Source organism: Ovis aries, chromosome 16 (genome assembly GCF_016772045.2).
Source record: "Ovis aries strain OAR_USU_Benz2616 breed Rambouillet chromosome 16, ARS-UI_Ramb_v3.0, whole genome shotgun sequence".
Classification (NCBI taxonomy): Eukaryota; Metazoa; Chordata; class Mammalia; order Artiodactyla; family Bovidae; genus Ovis; species Ovis aries.
In genome coordinates this window covers 1,916,270-1,937,414 of record NC_056069.1, presented here as the reverse complement: position 1 = coordinate 1,937,414, position 21,145 = coordinate 1,916,270, and the positions used below count along the sequence as shown (strand labels likewise).

Here is a 21,145-nt window from a genome sequence, read left to right as displayed (position 1 = left end):
TGCTACTACACAAAGCCAATAAAGTATTTGGAATTTTATACGTGTATTCAAAATAAATCCTTAAGAGAAAGTCTGGCATGAAAATCTTTTCTCATCTTACTTTTTAAGTCGGAATTTTTTTAAGGCTAACCACTGATGTGTGCTTTCAGTTGGTTTTGTTCCTTCCATTCATTCACGCCCACGGCTCAGATGAGCACCTCTGCTTGCCATGCTCTGGGCCAGTGGGCAGGAACCCCCAAGAGAAGAGGGTAAAGTCCTTTTCCTCAAGAATCCTAGTCCACTGTGAAACGTAGACAGGCAAAGAGAAAACTCCACAGGACAGGGTAATGCTGTAACTGCAAAATGTAGAGAGGACAATGAGGTCACTCAAGAAAGATGACCATGAGGACTGAGAGAAAGTTTAAGAGACCAGGAGATGGACATAAGGCAAGAAATGCTGCTCCTCCTTATAATCCCTTGTCTCCACCTGGTCAAATTTTTAATATCATTGAAGAACTAGACCCAACTTTATAATATCTACCTGGGTAACTGATGTCTGCCCATATACACTATGGGTTCCTAGATAGTTGAGACCCTAATTCACCTTTTGCATATATATTTTAGGCCAAGTACTCCTTGATATGAAACTACCAAAATCCTGATTAAAGCAAAGCTTCCCCACCCACTGGATACAAACCCAATCCACATTACCTTACCAAGCAGCAACCAAGCCACCCCCCCCCCATTCATGGTGCCATCTTTTGGTTACCAAATGGAAATTCAGGTCTCTTTATACTTTTTTTTTCCTTTCTTAATCAGATCTCCGTCTAACACACACACACACAGACATTTCCTTTCCATTTGGTCCAGTTACTCAATAACAATTCTTTTTCCTCCCTGTTTTCCTAGTTTAATCAAGTCACAGAAGTAACCGTAGTAACACTTGCATAAGGGTACTGTAAGTAACACTTACATGTTAAGGAAAAGAAAATGATGCATGGTATGTAAATAAAACAGATAGCAGGAATCTTTCATTCCTTCAGCAGGTACTCATTGAGATCATCCTGTATGCCAGGAAACAGTGCATCCTAAGATGCCAAGTGATGAAGACAGGCGTCGTCCTGCAGCTGCTAGGAAAGATGCCCTCATGGCAGTACAATGAACACACGAGGCTGAAGAGAGTGGAGGGATCTCAGCTTAGTTGAGCGGAATGTGGGTCAAGACCTGAAGGAGGAAGAGGAGTTGGCATGGTGGAAGACCTTGTCCTGAGATGAAAGTTAGGAGGGACTGTTCTAGACCAGGGGTTCTCAAACTCCAGGATCTAATGCCTAATAATCTGAGGTGGAGCTGATGTAATAATAGTAGATATGAAGTGCATGATAAATATAATGTGCTGGAAACATCCTGAAACCATGCCTCCCCCTCATCCATGGAAAAACTCTTTTCAAGGAACCTGGTCCATGGTGCCAAAAAGTTTGCAGACTGCCGCTCTAGACAAAGGGAGTGGCCTGTAGGAGAATGCAGAAAGGGAAAGGAGCATTCCAGGAGCAACGGAGCAGTTGCCTTGAGCTGGCACAAGCGTGGGAGTTAAGGGGCACTGGGGAAAGGCATAGCCTGTACCGGGTGCCCAAGAGCCATGCTGAGCAGCTGGGCCTTCGTCCTGGGAAACTGTGGGGCCAATGATGCTTTATCTCCATAAGAAGTGCTACTTTAGGAGGCCAAGTTGGCCGCAGTGTGAAGAGTTGGAACAGAATGAGAAAGAAGGGAGAGTGTCTCATGAGGAGCTGTAGCGATGGCAGCAGTGAGAGACAGCCATGGCCAGACCCAGGCTGGTGGCATCAGTGGTAGAGAGAAGCGCTTCCGTCTGAGAGGTCTTTAGACTAGAATGGGCAGAACACGGAGAAGAGCTGCATGTGGAAGGAGACTCTCTGTCCTTCCAAAGCCCTTCAGAATCTCCTTGTCTCCATTCTGCACTGTCTTCTGTAAGACCTGCTATTTCATAAGCACCAACACTCAAATAAACAGAAAATTTTTCTGAGTTCATAGGTTTTTATGGTTCAGTCACCAGAATTGAACACCTTGATCCTAAAGATATCATTGCCATCATAAAGCCACCAACATTTTATGCCATCTTATAGGTTTCTAAAAGTTACCACGCAGGTCATCCCATTAGGTTCCATGGTCTAGGCAGAAAAGCAGCTAGGTTTAAAGTGCTCGTTATGACCTTTAGAATATTTGATGCCTAAAGAGCAATTTAAGGTATTAATAGTGTAGGAGTATTTAAGTCTATTTAAGTAATTTAAGTAATATTTAAGTATATTCTATTTAAGATCAGGGACTCTAGCAATAGCACCTCTTGGGTTCAAATTCTAGCTCTTTCAACAAATAAACTGTGTGGTTACAGGCAAGCTACATAACCTTTCTATTCTTGTTATTTCATTTGTAAAATACCTGATGCAGATTAAGTGAGGTGAGACACATATGGTGACTTAACTTTCTGCTTGGAACACTGATGTTTTCTCAATAAATGAGAGCTTTAGTAGACACATCATTTTAATGAAGTGTTAAGTCACCAAGTGAAGGTCAAGAGTCAGCTGACCACTTCTGGTCGAGACCCCCACCTCCTCAGGTCCTGGACTACCCTCAGACGTGCTCTCCGCGGGATGGGCTTGAGTGCGGGTGGGGCTGGCACTGCCACCATGCCCTTGCACAGGCCACCTGAGTCACTGGGCTCACAGGTGGCAGAGAGTAATCAAGCAGGTGGGCTACCTGTCATTTGGAAAGCAAAGTCAGAGCTTTGGAATCCTGGCTCTCTGATGACTCAGGTGCTTTTTGAAGGATGTTTTCCACTTTTTTTTTTTCCTTTTTGAATAAACTGCTCTGAAATTCTGGAGCTAGCCTCATCTCAACCGCATTTACCTGCATTTAATCACTCAGTAGACTCCTCTGCGAAAACTGGGGTAATTAGGCCCAAAATATATCACCAAGAGGCTTATTTTAACTACCTAAAATAAAGACAGATCTTAATTTCAACAAAATTACCAGATAATTTCCCTTCCAAGAACTTCTGGTGGTGCTCAGGATTCCTGACTCTCCCTGTGGGATTGTCCAGCCTCCGCAGTGGGAGGCCAGAGGCTGGGCACAGCCTCTTCTAGAGCAGACAGCAGCAGGACTCATCAGCCAGAGAGGGGTTCCCTGAGGCCCCCTCAGCTGTACAGGTCAACTTGGACATTTTCCCCCACACTCTGAGACCTGGGGGACAACACAAGGTACACACGGTCTGATGTCAGAGGTCCCTTGGTTCACATCCCATCCTGCTACTGGCCATGTGACTTTCAACTATGATGCTTCCATCTTTGGAAGCTCAGTCAGTCTATTCTCCTGACCAATGGGAGAGGATGACACTTACCCGTGAGCCTCAAAAATGAACTCCATCGCACAATGGGGATTTTCAGTTAAACTTTCGTATATTTTAGCAATCTCTGGAGATTGCAATCAGTGCAATAATAAACCACCTTGCTGCAGTTTAATTGGTAGCAAGATCTCGTTCTAATGAGATCATAAAATCATGGTGCATCTTACAGTGGATAAAATATGACTTTAGCGCATAGAAACCATTCCCTTGTGAAGATGCAGGCTCTTAGACTTCTGGCTTTTTCCATTGCGTGTTTGCTCGTACACGACAACTTCTTAAGGAGCTAAGAATATGTGAAAGGGAATATTGGTTGTAAAGGAGCTTTTGGATTAAGCCAGAAAACAGCAATTACTTCAGTCAATACATAATATTTGCAAGAATCTTGTATACATCGCTGTTCTCTAATCTTATGCTTATAACAGACATCACAAATCAATTCAGCACTTCTTCCCACTGAGCCAAGATGTAGCCTAGAATTTTTTTCAACACAGTACAACAGGCAGCCATTGCCAACCCACCAGAGCTGGCACATAAAGTGAAATCTATTTTCTGTCCCTGACTCAGGGCCTCAGAAGGCAGGGAGAGAAAGAGGATGGGCATTGGCCAAATTAGGAAACTTAGATATATGACAAAGATCTCAAAAAATAATACAGTTCATTGTGCAAGGTCTAGAGTGTGGAAACTGTCTCCTACTCTCCCTTATCCAAAAGGTCCTTTCTACCAAACCATGGTGCCTTTCTCAGCATCAAAGTCAAAATCTCTGGTCATTTTAGTAAATAAACATTTATCTGACAGATTAGACTCTGGCAAAGAGAAGAAGAAAGAGAAGCAGTCATGTGAAAGTTTGTTTTTCTTTTTGTAAAACTTTCCTTTTGCTCATTTGTTACCATCAACATTTCATTGTTCAGGCAGATGGTCTACAGAGAAAAATCAGGACTGGCTATTTCCAGCAAATGATAATTACAGTGTGCTGCACACAAGAATCAATCCATCCTAGCTAGGGTTTCTGTAATTTTAATAGCTATCACCTTTTATTGCAACGTTTCTACTCCTACAAATACGGAAAAAAGTCATCATTTAATCCCACATAGTGACAGAAGAGCAGCTCAGCCTATACCCCGCTGAGGCCTCGGGACTTCAGAAGTAGATGCTCCTGGGTTTCGTCATAAATATTGATTGTTTAATATTCCCAAGTAATGGAAACTAGCCAATAAAATTCATATCTGGAAAATTTAAAGTGATGGTTGGAATGGAAATCTCGTCTCCTTGTCAAATTTCAATTTGAATTTAAATTGGGGCCTTCGGTGCTAATACAGAGACCCCTGACCTCTGAGTAATTACTTTCCAACATAATTTTCTTTAATTTGGATGAGATAGTTCTAAGAAAGGCCCATTTTATGAAAATGAAGCTAAATCTTAGGAAAGACCTGTTTTATTTCTTCCTTCTAGTTCAGGCTCCTGAAGAAGGATATGGCAATCCACTCCAGTATTCTTGCCTGGGAAATTTCATGGACAGAAGAGCCTACTGGGCTACAATCCATGGGGCTGCAAGAGTCAGACAGGACTTAGCATCTAAAGAACAACAACAAGTTTAGGCACAGCCCTGTTTCTAGTGAGGTGTGCTTGCTACACACCTCTAGGACTCCCTGCTCACACTCTCATTACTGTAATTACAGCAGCAAACCCAAGAGTCACTGAGACTAACGACACCGCTTGCAGCTCAGAACTTCTGCAAGGCTCCTAGCATCAGGCTGGAGTGAAGGGAAGGGAAGGCCTCTCAGTCATGTCCAACTCTTTGCATGGACTCTTTGTCCATGGAATTCTCCAGTCCAGAATACTGGAGTGGGTAGCCTTTCACTTCTCCAGGGGATCTTCCCAAGCCAGGGATCACACCTGGACTGCAGGCAGACTCTTCTACCAACTGAGCCACCAGGGAAGCCCAGCATCAGGCCTGGGCAGGGCAGGGCAAGTCGGAACAGGCAATTCTTTACACCCTGCCCACACTTCCTGAAATGTGGGTTCCCGGTACTCAGAAAAAGTGTTCCCTGGAAAAGGAAAGGCAATCTAAATTGAGAGCAGAGCACATATAAAAATATGAAGGCATAGTACAGCGCCACACTTTCAGGGAGTATTTCACTCATTCCTTTGCTCAACAAACGTTTACTGAGCACCCACAGTAAACCAGGTACCCTGCTAGGCGAGAAGGATAAAAAGGATGAGTTAAATGTGGTCCCTGTCCTCACGGCGGCCCATGGAATACAGGGGTCATGAGCACAGAAGTCAGAAAACCCCCTCGTAAATGACTAAGTGTAGCAAGCCTGATGACTGAGTGTGTCACCAGGGGTGCTGGGAGCCAAGTGGGGAGTCGGGTGGGGAGGCACCAGGTCAGAGGCGCTGGAAACAGCAGGACTTGGTGAGTGGCAAGAAGTGGCAGCGGTGAGAGGGAGGGGTCAAGGGCAGCACCTCAGTGCTAGGAGGTCAGTTCCATAAGCTGAGCTGGTGAATGCTGGGAGTGTGCAGGAGACTCCAGGGGGTTCGTGATGACTTGGGTTTGGGATACAGGGAGTGTGAGGTACTTGAGAGGCATCCCCTTGGAGATCACGGTTCTCCTGCAGGCCCAGACTCATTTCTGAGCCTTTGTGCTGAGTGTATAAGAGGCTCTCAGAAAATCCTGAGTGAATAAACAAATGAATACCATGTAGACGAAACACACGTGCAAGTGCTTCTCATGTGCTACTACCGTTAATTGTCACAGCAACTCAGTGCACAAGGTCTGTTATTACCCCCATTTGACAGACAGGTCCAAGTCTCAAGTCTTACGGTACAAGAGAAGAACTACAGATGTCAACCTCACAGATGAAAATGACTTAGAAACAACGCAAAACAGGCAAAGGAAAAGATGCTCGGTGCCAACAGTCATCAGATAAACAAATGAAAACCACAGTGAGGTGCCACCAGAATTGTTAAAACCTGAAGGGCTGACAATATCAAGTGTTGGTGAGGATGTAGGCAAACACAGAACAGCCACACACTGCTGATGGGAAAGTAGAATGGCTAAAACATTAGGGAAAAGAACTTGGCCATTTTTTATAAAGTTAGATATACACGTCCCATAGGCCCCAGCAATTCCACTTCTGCATTTCTACCCAAGAGAAACTAGAGTTTGTTCACACAAAATGTACACGTAAATGTTCACAGCAACATTATTCACAATAGCCAAAAATCATAAACAATTCAATATCTATCAACTGAAAAAGAATGAACAAAATGCAGTGCATTCATACAGTGCAATACTTTTTAGCAATTAACAGGAATTTCATACTGAAATACCCTAAAATATGGGCAAACTTCAAAAACCTGTTCACAAAAAAAAGCCAGATACAAAGGGCCTCCAACTGTATGATCTGATACATATGTATGTGTGAAAAGGCAAACCTATAGAGACAGAAAATAGATTAGTGGTTGCTGACCCAGCCAGGGTAGGGGTAAAGCGGTAGGGGTGGGCTGGAGAGTCACTGCAAACAGAACTTTAGGGGGTGAAAAAGTATCTTAAACTAAATTATGGTTATAGTTGCACAACTGTATGCATTATAAAAGCTCATCAAACTGACTATTTATAATGGTTAAATTTAAAGGTAAATAAATTATATCTTAATGAAGCTGTTGAAAAAAGAAACATGAGAGAGCTGTGTGATTTAGAAGAATCGGGAGATCTCAACCAGGTTGATGAGGTTTGGGCAGCTTTACAGGGCAGTCTGTTTGTGCTGGACCTAGAAGACTAGGCAGGATTTCAACAGATTAAGATAGCACACAAAGAAATTCCAGACAACGAAAGCAGCATGAAAGTGAACAAATGCCGGGCACATTTGGGCAATATCAGTTCAGTTCAGTTCAGTTGCTCAGTCGTGTCTGACTCTTTGTGACCCCAAGGACTGCAGCTGGGGCAATATACCAATATCCATTTTGGCTAGATACTGTGGATGGATAAAAGCAGATGAAAAGGCTGAAAATTTTGGTTATGGCCAGATCACAGAAGCTGAGAATGGCCAGATCAGTGCATTTATCCCTTGATTTGTAGGTATTAGTTTGTAGGTAGACAGTAGGGAGCCACTGAACATTCTGGAGTAGGGGAGTGTCCTGGCAAACATTAACAGACCAGCAGTGAGCAGTGTGCATCGCGCATCGGAAGGGCAAGCAGCCGGGGCACGGCACCAAATAAAGGTCTCAGCATGAGACAGGGCCAGACTCGGCTCGCCTGACTATGTTGCTAATGTGGAGGGACAGAGAGACACGCTGTACCAAAGAGAAGGCAAAATAATAACAGACACCAGCTACTTGGTGCTTTCTATGACCCAGGCACTGTTTCAAAGACTCACTGCTCTAAAAAGATACAGAGACTTAAGAGCCTGCTATATATGGGATGAGCCAAATAGACTGATGATCCTCTTTAGGTCTGGCTCCAGAGAGAAGGAATAAAGATCAGGGAGGTCATAAAATGCTTACCTAAGGGGAATTACGGGAACCACAGATGTGGAAACTTGTAACTGAATAAAAAATAATGGTGATGCTTTAAAGGTGGAAGGACGGACAAATGACAGAGGATGAGTCACATGGCTGTCTGCTTCAGAAGGCTGGAGTACCTGGGTGCTGCTGGTGCCCGCCATGGATGTCACCACTCTCTTAAATGTACATACTGTGCCGTAAGGAACCAAGCACCCACATGAGTGGACAAGACTGAATGGGGAGAAAGGAGACTGTTACCCTCAGCTGCTTCGAGGCAGGGATCAAATACTTGTCCAGCTACTGTTAGGATGAACCCTCAGCGCCGCGTGTCCCATATCCATGAAGCAGGACTACAGTTATCGATAGTCAACATCCCCAAACCTGGCTCATATCGTACTGTTTTAAAGCAGAGATCTCAAACTGGCTTTCTGAAAGCCGAATCCAGATGTTTGGGCATCATAAAATGTTTATAAATATTTTTAAGCAGCTGCCAACACTTAAACATCAGGAAATTTCACATAAAGTATGGGAATTTTCAGCCTCTCTCAAGAAGTTGGGAGTTCTGGCAGCTGTATAGCTAATCCCACAAAGTTTCAATCAATCAAATCTTAGTAGTACTTGAATCCATTAAACTTTAGAGTTCCTGCCTGGTGCATTTCATTTTTTCCTTCACTCATTCGTTCATTCAACAAGTATTTATCAAGTACCTATTATATTCCAGGCACTGCTGAAGGGTCTGGAGACACAAATGAACAAAACAGACAAAGATCTTTTCATTCTTCAGCTCATATTATTACAAGGAGGGCCAGCCAATAAGCAAAGAAAAGAAGAATATACATACATATATATATATATATATATATATATATATATATATATATACACACACATACACACGCACAGATATATACAGATATATATCACTTATATAGTGATAAGAACTAAAAGAGTCCCTTGGACTGCAAGGAGATCAAACCAGTCAATCCTAGAGGAAACCAGTCCTGAATATTCATTGGAAGGACTGATACTGAAGCTGAAACTCCAATACTTTGGCCACCTGACGTGAAGAATGGACTCATTGGAAAAGACTCTGATGCTGGGAAAGATTGAGGGCAGGAGGAGAAGGGGATGACAGAGGATGAGATGGTTGGATGGCATCACCGACTCGATGGACATGAGTTTGAGTGAGCTCTGGGAGTTGGTGATGGACAGGGAAGTCTGCCGTGCTGCAGCCCATGGGGTTGCAGAGTTGGACGCGACTGAACTGAACTGAACTGAACATGAAGGAGTAGGGTGTAGAGACAGAAAGCAGGTGGACAAGCGGTGGATACTGTGGACAGAGCAGTCAGGCAGGGAAGTGTCTCCGATAAGGTGGCACCTAAGCCAGGATTTGATTAGCATCAGGGTATAAGCAAGGAAGAGAGGCCAGGCAGAGGGAAGAGCAGATGGAATAATGTTTCATGTGTGGGAGAAACACGTAAGAGAGCCACCAAGGGGGAGAGGGCATTTCAAGTCCTAGCAATGGTTTGGATTTTACTCCGAGTGAGGTGGGAGACCACTGGTGAGACTGAGCAAAGGCGTGGCACAGTTGGACACGCCTTACTTACACAATCTTCTCTCTGGCGACAGAACGTTCCACCATTTATAGATGAGGAGGTTGAGACTGAGAGAGGCTCCACTTACCTGCTACATTCATCTTGGTGGACAAGCCCTAAGCCCAAGTTTATCTTAGCAACTTGAGTTAACTCTCATGTTCTCCGAACCCACATAGGGAGAATCTGACCTTTATAATCCAAAACAAAGCAACAATTGTTGCTGGGTGTTTGATGCAACCGATGTTCCAGAAAATTCATCCCTTGACCCCAAACAGTTTGGAACGTTTGACAAGAGGAAAAGATCTACTTACAATCAGAACATGATCCCGCCCCATTGTGATGACTGTCCGGTTCACCGTGCGAAGCAGCTGGACCATGATTTCTTGGATGTGGTGGTAGGTGAAGGCCTATAACACAGAGACATCTGCATGACAACCAGGACACTGTATAATGTCTGCACACCTCTTCCAAAGGACACACAACTGTGGTAAAGCATGGTGATCACCACGCCCACCACCACCACTACCAGCAGCACAATCATCGCCATCAAACTTCCTTGGCATCACCACCTGCTTGGGGCACCAGAAACTTCACTAACCACCTTAAACATAAGTCAGTAATTAAGAACTGAAACTCTGGAATCAGAAATTTATGGTTCAGAATACTAAATCTGTCGAGAATTATTATATTATATTGGGTGAGTTACCTAACTTCTCTGAACCTTGGTTTCTTCATCCGTGTAACAGGATCTAACCTGGAATAAGAGGGAATTTAATGCAGGAAACTGGTTATACAGGTGATGAAAAAGCTGAGACACCAGAGAAGGTAACTTAGGGATTAACAATAGCAGGCAGCCACTGTTACCTCTAGGCTGGAGTCTAGACTGGAGAGACAAATAAAAGAAGGCAGTGTTTCTGTAGCTGGGACTGGGGTTAGGTAATGAAAACCGTAACTATGGGAGAGCTTGTGCAGTTGAAAGTGCTTTATCCACTTTGGAGGAAAGAAGTCAACAATGAGTCAGGTTGTAACATTCATAGGGTTCTGCTGCTTTAAATACAAGTCTCTGAACCTTGGGTAGGACTTGGTGGTTTTTGAGCATATGTTGTGGCAGGGAAGTGTTTTGTGTATGTCTGCCTATGTCCTCAGGTCCCTTTACCAGCACAGACTTAAGACACAGAGTTTCGTTCATGTGTACTTGGGAGAGTAGTCTTGGCCAAGTGGAAAGGCTGTGGGATTGGAAACGCAGTAGCTCTGGACCTGAGTTCCAACTTTGCCCTCACTTGCTGTGTGACCTCACTCACCATCTTAACCTTTCTGAGCTTCACGGTCCTTATTTATGAGCCGTGAAAGGTTTTCTAACCAGTCTCTCATGGTTGATGTGAACGTGAAAGTGAAACTGCCAATTCTGGAAAAGGTAGCTTGCCTGATTCCACTGCAGGAAGACCTGCAGGCCTGAGATAAGCCCTGGACAGAAGTGACTTCTGAATCACATGTGGGATATCCTGATGGCTAGGAACCATGACAGAAGATAGCGAGGTGCTAGAAATGAAGGCTTGGACTTGGGAACATCCTGTGACTCCAGGACCTGACTACAGCCGGACATAGAGAAAGTGATAAAGAAGTGGTGGCTGGAAAAGCAGATGACCATTCACTCATTCATAAAGCACCTTATGTATCTTTGCTGCATCCAGCGTAACTATGGTTTATCTCTTAACGTAACAAATGGATGGAAAATAGGTTCTCAGTTGTGAAAGAGAGAATAAGAAAACAAGAAGTGCTTATTAAAAAATGTCCTTCCCTCCCAATGCGCCTTCAGTGACTCTTGGCACCCAAAGATGAATAACTCAGAGCTTCCTTTCTCTTTCTGCCCTACACTCACTTCTACATGCTGGCTGATCCCCGATTCCCCAGCCCCGTGGAGCTCACTTCAAGAACCTCTGCCACCAGAGCTGCCATCCGAGAATGTATTTTACAGAAACAATTCTCAGACTCCATTAGGTTCAGCCAGACCTCAGTCTTTTGCTGGGCTTGAGCTCCCCCGCTATCCTGCCTTTCCCCACACCTTACGTTTTCCTCCTGATGCTCAGCAGTGGGCAAGACAACATCTCCCTTTAACTTCTTGGCTATAGGCGAACGTCTCTCCTGAATTCCTTCCCCTTCGTTTCTTCAAGCCTTTTTACCGGTTTACAATCTCCTATTTCTTGCGCCATGTGAGCGTGATGCTTACTAAATCCTGGCACGTTGCTAAACACTTCAGTTCCTCTCACAAGATGGGTGATATCTCCATCGTTCAGATAAGGAAACTGAAGCCAGAGAGGTCAAGTAATTTGTACAGAGACACCCAGCTAGAAAGTCAAGGAAAAAGGATTCACACCCAGAAGTTTGGCTGCAGAGCCTTCTTGTCATCCAGTCTCACCCAGACTGGCTGGAACATGGACCCAGATCGCTGGCTGTTACTTTGAAACCTCGTTAGCCTCTTCCATACATCAAAATGGACAGACTCTGCCTTCAGTTGAGCCAGTTTCTAACTGCCCTCGGTGACTTCTAATCTTTTCTTTCCCTTTAAAGAAACCTTCAGTGCTTTTTTTTTCATTACTCCCTTATCTTCTCTACATTCCTTTGCCATTTCATCAACTTAAGCCCACTGCAAATTTATATGATAGTTTCCATTTGATGTTATTTTTTTCTAGGATTACATCTCTTCCTTTACCAATACAGATAATAAAACCCTTTTCTCTTGCCCTCCTGCCCCCTGCTTCTTTTAATAAGCCATTTTTCTTAGTCCAAAGAGCATCAATTAGACTGCTCAGGAAGTTTGGTATTTAAAAGTGGAAAACTGTCAAATTCAATTCATTTCACTCTGAAACCTCCCAAAGCAGAGTGCTTTGGGATCAGACAGATTTGGGTGTGAATCTCAGTTCTGCTTATTTGAGCCAGGAGATCTTGGGTAAATTACCTTTCCTCTCTGCATTTCCGTTTTTTTAGTTACAAGATGTGACAAACAATAGAAACCTCAAAGTCCTGTTTTGAAATATAAAGTCTAAGGACTAAGGGCCAACACACAGCAAGCCTTCAGTGAGTGGCGGCTGCAACTCCTACTCCCCTAGGTCTGCGAAAAGGACTAAGGGCCAACACGCAGCAAGCCTTCAGTGAGTGGCGGCTGCAGTTCCTGTTCCCCTAGGTCTGCACCAGCATTCTGGCCCGCTTACAGAGTCCCATCACGTAGCAGAAAGCGCAGTACAAGGCAATGCACAATCTAAACTCTGAATGATATCGAAATGTCACCCAAACAATGTATAGCATATATGCAAATGGAAAACGTTCAAGATGATAAACCTGCGCTAAGCAGTAAAAATGCAGCCACAAATCACCCGCCGTTAATTGCTCCGCTGCCAGGCAGGGGAGGGAACTTCTAGGAACATGTCTTACAGGCTCGAACTAAACGGTGGCTTGTAATTGAAATGACAAAGTCAGTCTTCCTATTATGGCCCTGGCAAAGAAATTAATCCTTCCAACCTAAACACACTGAAAATTGTAGTGACTTTTTTTTCTTTTAATAATCATAAGCTGTGAGATCTGGAAGGAACTTGGAGTCCTTTCTTTAAATGAAATCTTATGCTTAAACCTACTATATAGCATAATGAAAGGAGAGCTCAAATGGGGTGGAGGAGCAGCCCCTGCCTTCCTGGCTCATCCGAGTCCTGATGTCAGCCCAGGACTCTGTGGAATGAGGTTCAAAACTGCTGCTTTCCCACAGTGCTTCCAGAATCGTGATACAGCATGCCATATATGAGACCATTTTAAGTAGTGATGCACAGACACAGCATTTCCTAACTTTGAATACAATTGTGTGAAAGGTATCCTCTCCTTTCAAATTTTTCTTTAACCGTTTTGACAACACCAAGTAGAAAAGTCTTTCTTTAGTGCTAATGTTAAATCCCTCTAGTTCATGCAAGATTCCTTCTAGTTCATGCAAGATTCCTTTTTTAACAACGAGGGAAGAGCAGACAGCACACAGCAGCATCTAGTTAGAACTTAGTAATATTCTTTTATGTTTATTGTGGTTATTTTTAAAGTTAAAGCTTAATTATGGCAAGTGTCTAGGAAAAAGATCCAAAAGCTGGAAATAAAGCAAAATGAGGATGCATGTTTTCTAAATAGAACATTTCTGACAAGCTCATATGGGAAAAGAGGGGAGTGGTCCTCTTAACATTCTCAGGAAATGTAATTTTGTTTGATTACCATCCACATCATGGCATCCGGTCCCATGACTTCATGGCAAATAGATGGGGAAACAGTAGAAACAGTGACAGACTTTATTTTTTTGGACTTCAAAAGCACTGCAGATGGTGACTGCAGCCATGAAATTAAAAGACGCTTGCTCCTTGCAAGAAAAGCTATGATCAACCTAGACAACATATTAAAAAGCAGAGACATTACTTTGTCAGCAAAGGTCCATCTAGTCAAAGTTCTGGTTTTTCCAGTAGTCATGTATGGATGTGAGAGTTGGACTATAATGAAAGCTGAGAGCTGAAGAATTGATGCTTTTGAACTGTGATGTTAGAGAAGACTCTTCAGAGTCCAGTCAATCCGAAAGGAAATCAGTCCTGAATAGTCTTTGGAAGGACTGATGCTGAAGCTGAAACTCCAGTACTTTGGCCACCTGATGCCAAGAACTGATTCATTTGAAAAGACCCTGATGCTGGGAAAGATTGAAGGCAGGAGGAGAAGAGGGCGACAGAGGATGAGATGGTTGGATGGCATCACCGACTCAATGGACATGAGTTTGAGTAAACTCTGGGAGTTGGTGATGGACAGGGAGGCCTGGCATGCTGCAGTCCATGGGGTCACAAAGAGTTGGACACGACTGAGCAGCTGAACTGAACTGAACCATCCACAACTGATTACAGCTCTATGAAGATGAAGGTTAACTTGTAGACAAATAACCAAATGTGAGTTTTGTTTTTGCTTTTTGCTGGTTTGCTAAAGGTTCTACTGATTTGTAGAATTTTGTCTTATATGTAAGTACAATTTTCTACAAGCATGTGTTCTCCCCCCGCCAAAAAAATCAATAATCCTAAATACTTTTAAATCAGCTCTTTCATTGTTCAGCTTATACCCTAGTTTATTAAATAAAACTCTGACACTTGCTACCTAATTGCATAAGATGATGTTAACAGATATTTATTTATTTGGTTGCACCATGTCTTAATCAGAGGCTTCCCTGAAGGCTCAGCAAGTAAAGAATCTGCCTGCAATGCAGGAGACATAGGAGCCATCACTTCAATCCCTGGGGAGGAAAGGAAGATTCCCTGGAGGAGGAAAACGGTAAACCCACTCCAGTACTCTTGCCTGAGGAATTCCATGGGCAGAAGGTCCTGGTGGGCCACAGTTCATAGGGTTGCAAAGAGTGAGACACGACTGAGTGACTGACGCAGGCACCACGCGTGTGATCCTCAGTCTTTGCTGCAGCGCGTGGGGTCTTTAGCTGCGGCATGTGGACTCTCAGTCGCACCGTGTGGCATCTAGTTCCCTGACCAGGGACGAAGCCCAGGGTCGCTGCACTGGGACCTTAGCCACTGGACCACAGCGGAAGTCCCCGTAAGATGGTGTTCCTAACTGTTCGAGGGCTCTGCATTATACAAGCGATGCTGACCACTTAATGACAGTGATATGAAGTTCTTTATTTCTATCAAAGTTACAAATGTTATGTAGTTTAAAAACATCCTCCAAGGTTCATTAAAAAAAAAAAAAAAAAACAAAACAGCAGTGCCTCATGTTCTGACCAGGGGAACTTCTGTACTTCTTTTAGCTGCTGAAGTTGTTATTTTGGTATTTATAACTGTGTTGCCAAAAACATGCTTGCATTACCCGTTTTTTAAACAAACGTTTTCTTCCTTTTGGTGCTATCTGCACGTTCTCCATCATATGAGACAAGGATCTCACTCTCATTCCTGTCTCTTCCCCATTAGGCCCTTGCGTCCTTCCTGTTCCTCCTTCCCACCCAGCTGCAGTGTATGTAGTTTTGCTTTGACCCGTATTTAGCATGGGCTTCCCTGGAGGTTCACACAGTAAAGAATCCACCTGTAATGCAGGAGACCCAGGTTTGATCCCTGGGTTGGGAAGATCCCCTGGAAAAGGGAATGGCTACCCACTCCAGTATTCTTGCCTGAAGAATCTCATGGACAGAGGAGCCTGGCAGGCTACAGTCCATGGGGCTGCAAAGAGTTGGACACGACTGAGTGACTAACACTTTGACATTCATATTTAGCAGTTTAAAAAGTTCTGTAAACTGTAACCAATTTCCATTTTAGTACCGCCTGGGAAGCCTGGAGTTCTTCCTTAGCTCTCTTTAACCAATGGTGGCATTTCACTGTGGGTAACTCAAAGGCTGGTTGCCAACCCTGGGCACGGGAGTAGGGCTTATGGTCTGGAACCTTCACTGCAGGGTGATCTGACTGGGGAGTTAGTATGAGAAGCTCAGGTATCAGGACATACAATTCTTTCTTCTGGGCTAGTCTGGGCTGGTCAGCTTACACAGACAAGACTTTTCCGATCTCTTGTCTGAAGGGTTAAGGCCTGGCTGCCAGCATTGCAGAAGCTGAATGGGAGGAAAGTGCCGGGCCTGTCAGCTTCCAGGATGCATACTTCGACTGAAACCTTGTTTTGAGTGAGACATCACTCCCTTCGATTTTGCCTGGTGTCTCCTAGTCCAGATACCTGCTGTTTTATCCTCTTTATAGAACGAACGTCCAGTGACCCAGCTGCTCAGAGTCAGGCTGCCTCTTTCACAGGCTTGCAACTGATCCTCCTTGTCTGAGCTTCTCTCCTTCATCCTCCCTCCAGGGACACTCGGTATCACCATTTCCTCAAACTGTGGGGGCAATCTTTGCTTTAGACTGGATGAGTTTTCAGTTTTCTGCATTGCTGGCTTATGAATCACATCATTTATTACCTTTTCACATGATATCTATCTTCCTGTTATAAAACTCCCTTTAATATTTTTTCAGTAGGCTTTTTAACAGGGAGCAAAATATATAACCATGTTTTATCTACCATCTTCTCAAAGATGTCTATCCTAAAATTTCATGTTTAAATATTTATAAGTGAGTGGCTTTAATTAGAAGAATTACAAGTACATGGGTCAATGTTTAAATAACAAAAAAAATGAGATTATATAATACAAATGTCTCAGGTTTTGAACTTCAACTTTCCTGGGAGAGTGGGTGGGTGAGCACTACAAGGTCATGTAACCAGAGACAGTCATGTCGTTAGAGCTAGAATGAAGAGTCAGTTCTGGCAAGCAAAGCCCAACTGACTGCTCCCTCTGCTCCAGCATGCGAACAGCCTTGGTCCTGTGTTCATGCCAAGGACAACCCCTCTTTTCAGTATTTCGATGAAGATTATCAGGTCACAGTTACAGAGTTAAATCCAAAGATCTTCTCTGTTTAACAAAAGAGTAATAATGCATGCTCTGTCCATAACATCCATGGACACTATTGTTTTCCTCTTCTTTGTGTTCCTATATAAAAAGTCTTTTCAACCTCTTTCTGATCTCGAAAGCACCACAAACACTAACCAAGAAAGAAAACATCCTAACTTCCAAGATAGTACCCACTATCACCTAAAGCAGAGTCATCCTCTCTCTTTTCTCTGGCTTCTGGAGGTGATGTGATTTTCTCATGAGTTTAATTCTGGGTTTAATGCTGTTTTCTTTCCTCCTACGAGAACTGGTTTCCATTCTGAAAGACCTGACTTTACCACAGAAGAGCTCATTGTGTGAAGCAAGTGAAAGAGTCAGCTAGTGACTCAAGAGACGTGGGATTCAGGATCAGTGAGGTTGGGTGGGGGTCTTTGCTGCACCCCATCATCTCTGCCTCTCCTACCCATGAGTAACCCCTGCTTTCTGGCTGGGACTTGGGCAATTCCTTTTCGTGGTCATGAGTATCTTTGCACTATAGGCTAGTTTTCTCTAGAGAAGAAAGTTTGAGTTGGTGGTAGAGGGAGATAATAAAGGAAGGGAAGGTGTGGGTTCTTCCTCTCACATTGCTGCTACCTAACAATCTCAAGGGCATCCTAGAAGCTAGGGGCTGAGCATGTGGACTTGATGCACAGTCTCATTCCCTTATCTTAAAAACCCACTGAAGCCCCAGATGTGAAATACAGGGATCAAAGAGGCTTACACAGGAACAACAGTTCCACTTGCTCAGGAATTATCCATTCTTTCGTGGCCAAGTCTGAACCCGAGCTCATTTCTGTCTAATTCTATGCTCCTTCCACGATACAAAGTATGATGGTGGTGCTGAGGGGGGAAGTGCTTTAAACCCTCCAAAACCTCTCTGGCAATGATTTTCAGGATTCTAAAGATACGGTCTCTCCTGGAGAGATTATAGAGCTACCACTAACTATGTTCCTTCCTTGTGACGGTCAGTCTCACATCTTTGAGCCTCAGTTTCTTCATCTGTGGCATAACGGCACCCACAATACCAGAATTACTTTGAGAATCTAATGATTCTCTGTAGGTATTTCCAACACATGATTGCTGACATTTTTTGAGCTTTTACTACATATTATGCATATATTTGCTGGGAAAGATTGAAGGCAGAAGGAGAAAAGGGTGACAGAGAATAAGACTGTTGGATAGTATCACCAGTTCAATAGACATGGATTTGGGAAAACTCCAGGAGATGGTCAGGGCCACGGAAGCCTCCGTGCTGCAGCCCATAGCCTCCCAAAGAGTCGGACACGACTTGGTGACTGAACAACAACATGCATGTATTACCTTAAGGAATTCTGAAAGCCCCTATGAAATGAGGGAAATACTTTAATTACCCAAGATTTATAGATGAGGAAACCGAGGTTCTGGCTGCGGTCACGTGCCACATAAATACTGATCCAAACTCCAATTCAAGTCTGTTTGACTTCAGAGTCCAGGCTTATAATTGCCATTGCCTCCGTTTTTTAGGATCACAGAAACGAATGGATGTGGCAGCATTTTGTAGATGATACATCATTCTGTAAATGTGTCCAAAGTAAATAATAACACAGACATTTGTGTGCACAGCTGCTTATAGCATATTGTATCACTTATAATATCCAAATGTAGCAAGTAAGATAAATGTCTCCAAATCAGGATCCTATCACATAAACGATGGCTTATCCACACATGGAGTAAGGGGAACAGAGATACGTCTTGATTTGGAAAGATATCCTTACTATATCAGTACAAGCAGACTACACAGCACCACATATGATATAAGCCAATTTATATTTTGAAAAATATTTTTCTATGTCCAAAAGTTCTGAAAAAAATTAATAGGGAACCATAAACAGTGATAATTTTGAACAGGGAGGAGAGGAAGAGGTATGAGGTTAAATGGATGATTTACTTGCTAAGATCTGTTGGACATTTTCACAATAATCATGTGTAATAATAGAGAAAATAGAACCATTGCCCAATGGGAACAAAATGAGGGCCAGTCCACACACCTAGGGCTTCCCTAGAGGCTCAGATGGTAATGAATCCGCCTGTAATGCAGACCTCGGTTCAACACCTGGGTCAGGAAGATCCCCTGGAGAAAGGAATGGCTACCCACTCCAGTATTCCTGCATGGACAGAGGAGCCTGGCAGGCTCCAGTCCATGGGGCCGCAAAGAGTCGGACATGACTGAGCGACTAAGCTTGCATGCATGCTACATGCCTAAGGAACCATATTCACAGAGGACTGGGTGGACACGCACCAGGGCTGCTGTGCACTGCAGCGGGCTCTGTGTTCAGAGGTGAGGGCCTCCCCTCCTGGGAGCCCTCACCCTGTGCTCCTGAGGTGCCCATGGAGCCTTGGTGCTCACATGCGGAGGGCTGTTGTCAACGTTACTGAGATAGAGTGGGCAAGAAGCACTGCAGAGTCACACAGGTCAACGCTTTTGTAAAAGGCACAACTACGAAAATTTTATTCCATTTATCAAAAGCTTTTTACCTACATTTCATGGCAAGTAAAAAAATCTACTTAAAGCAACAAGAAAAAAAGTGACAAAACTATCACCTCTCTCACACAGACACAACTACCATTGTGCCTAGAGAGAAATGCTGTTATTTAGATTCTGTAAGTTGTTTTGTGGGGGTTTTATTAATACACTGGGATCTCCAACACACAGCCTAGAGTGCAGAAAACTGAACCTCCCGAAGTCTAAGAGTCCATTATCTTAATGCTGATGAATGGAGGCTGGGTGGGGCCATTTGTAAAGATGTACCTTGGAGATGCTCTATTTCACGTTTTTTTTCTTCAAAACAGAAGGAATCTACGGGCCTTGTGTAAGGAGCAATGAATAAAGAACACGACTAACATCTGTTGAATTCATACTGTGTGTCAGGCAACGGGCTGTATTCAGTCCAGTTCAGTTCAGTCGCTCAGTTGTGTCCGACTCTCTGCAACCCCGGGGACCGCAGCACGCCAGGCTTCCGTGTCCATCACCAACTCCCGAGCTGTGTGCTTAGTTACTATTTTGCTGCACCTTGACCAAAACCCTGGGGATAACTGTTACCCTATTTTAAGATGTAAAATAAGGTCCACTGTAATCTAATTATTACTCCTGTTCAATATATGTTGAGTACTTAATATATGCCAGATAATTCTACAAGGTCTTTACAGGTGCATCTCATTTAATTCACAGAATAATCTTATCAATCTACTATCCTGGTTCTCCCCATGTTACAGATGAGGGAATTCAGAGGTTTATTAAACTTGTCCAGAATCACAGAGCAGGTGATGGAGCTGAATCTGAATCTATGGCCTCTCGGCTGTGAAGCTCCTGCGTTATGTGCATGGCCCTTCATAGAAACTTTGTATTATTTATAACACATACGTGTAACAAGGAGGAAAAATTAACAAGTGGCCCACCAGAAATGGGCTCCTTTAAGGCTTTCACTTTAGAAATGGAGCTTGTGAGCTATTTATAATATTTTTAATTAACAGAAATTGTACACTAACTCATTTTCAGTATTATTACACAGTCTTATGGCAATGTCAAAATTCCTTGTTTGAGTAAGAAAAACTCCAAATAGGAACCCTGTTAAACTCTGTTGGCCAGAAAATTCAGAAGGTGCTTTTATAGTACCCATTTGTTTAAATAAGTATTTAAATTATTTAATTTTAATGCATTTTGCTTGTTCATGAGACAATGTATTTTATGTACCCATAAGAATATGACTAAAAAATATGATAAGAAGTGGTGAAAAACCCTGGCGGTGAAAATCTTTGCTATCTATCCAGACAGTGGTTTAAATACGGTTCTACGCTCTGTGTCCTGATCACCCAGAGCCTTCCCCACCCCTCCGTTCCTGACCGCTTCTCTCTCCCCCTCCACTGGAGCCAAACACTTCCTCTCTGCTTCCCTCTGCTTTACACCACTGCTTCACCAGCCTTCATGCACGATCTTGCAGTGGCTTTAGGCAAAGAAGGTGCCTGTGCAAACAAGAATGATTCTCCCCCCACAGTCCTGCAGAAGATTTCTCAGATATACCTCCAACTATTGGTTGATATTTGTAGTTCCATGAATAAAATGTCATTCTTTGACTGAAGGCTAACTCTTCCCTGTTAAAATGAGGCCCTGAACAAGAGCATTAGAACACAAGACTGCAAGCTCCTGTGAGGTAA

At 43.5% G+C, this 21,145-nt stretch overlaps 1 protein-coding gene across 1 annotated transcript in view; it reads right to left on the bottom strand.

The window, feature by feature from the left end:
- DOCK2 (dedicator of cytokinesis 2) overlaps positions 1-21,145 on the bottom strand; it is a 473,410-nt gene that overhangs the window by 251,056 nt on the left and 201,209 nt on the right. The window contains exon 27 of the mRNA XM_042233648.1: positions 9,804-9,899. Within this exon, the coding sequence (XP_042089582.1) occupies positions 9,804-9,899 (96 nt within the window). The remainder of the gene's footprint in view (positions 1-9,803; positions 9,900-21,145) is intronic.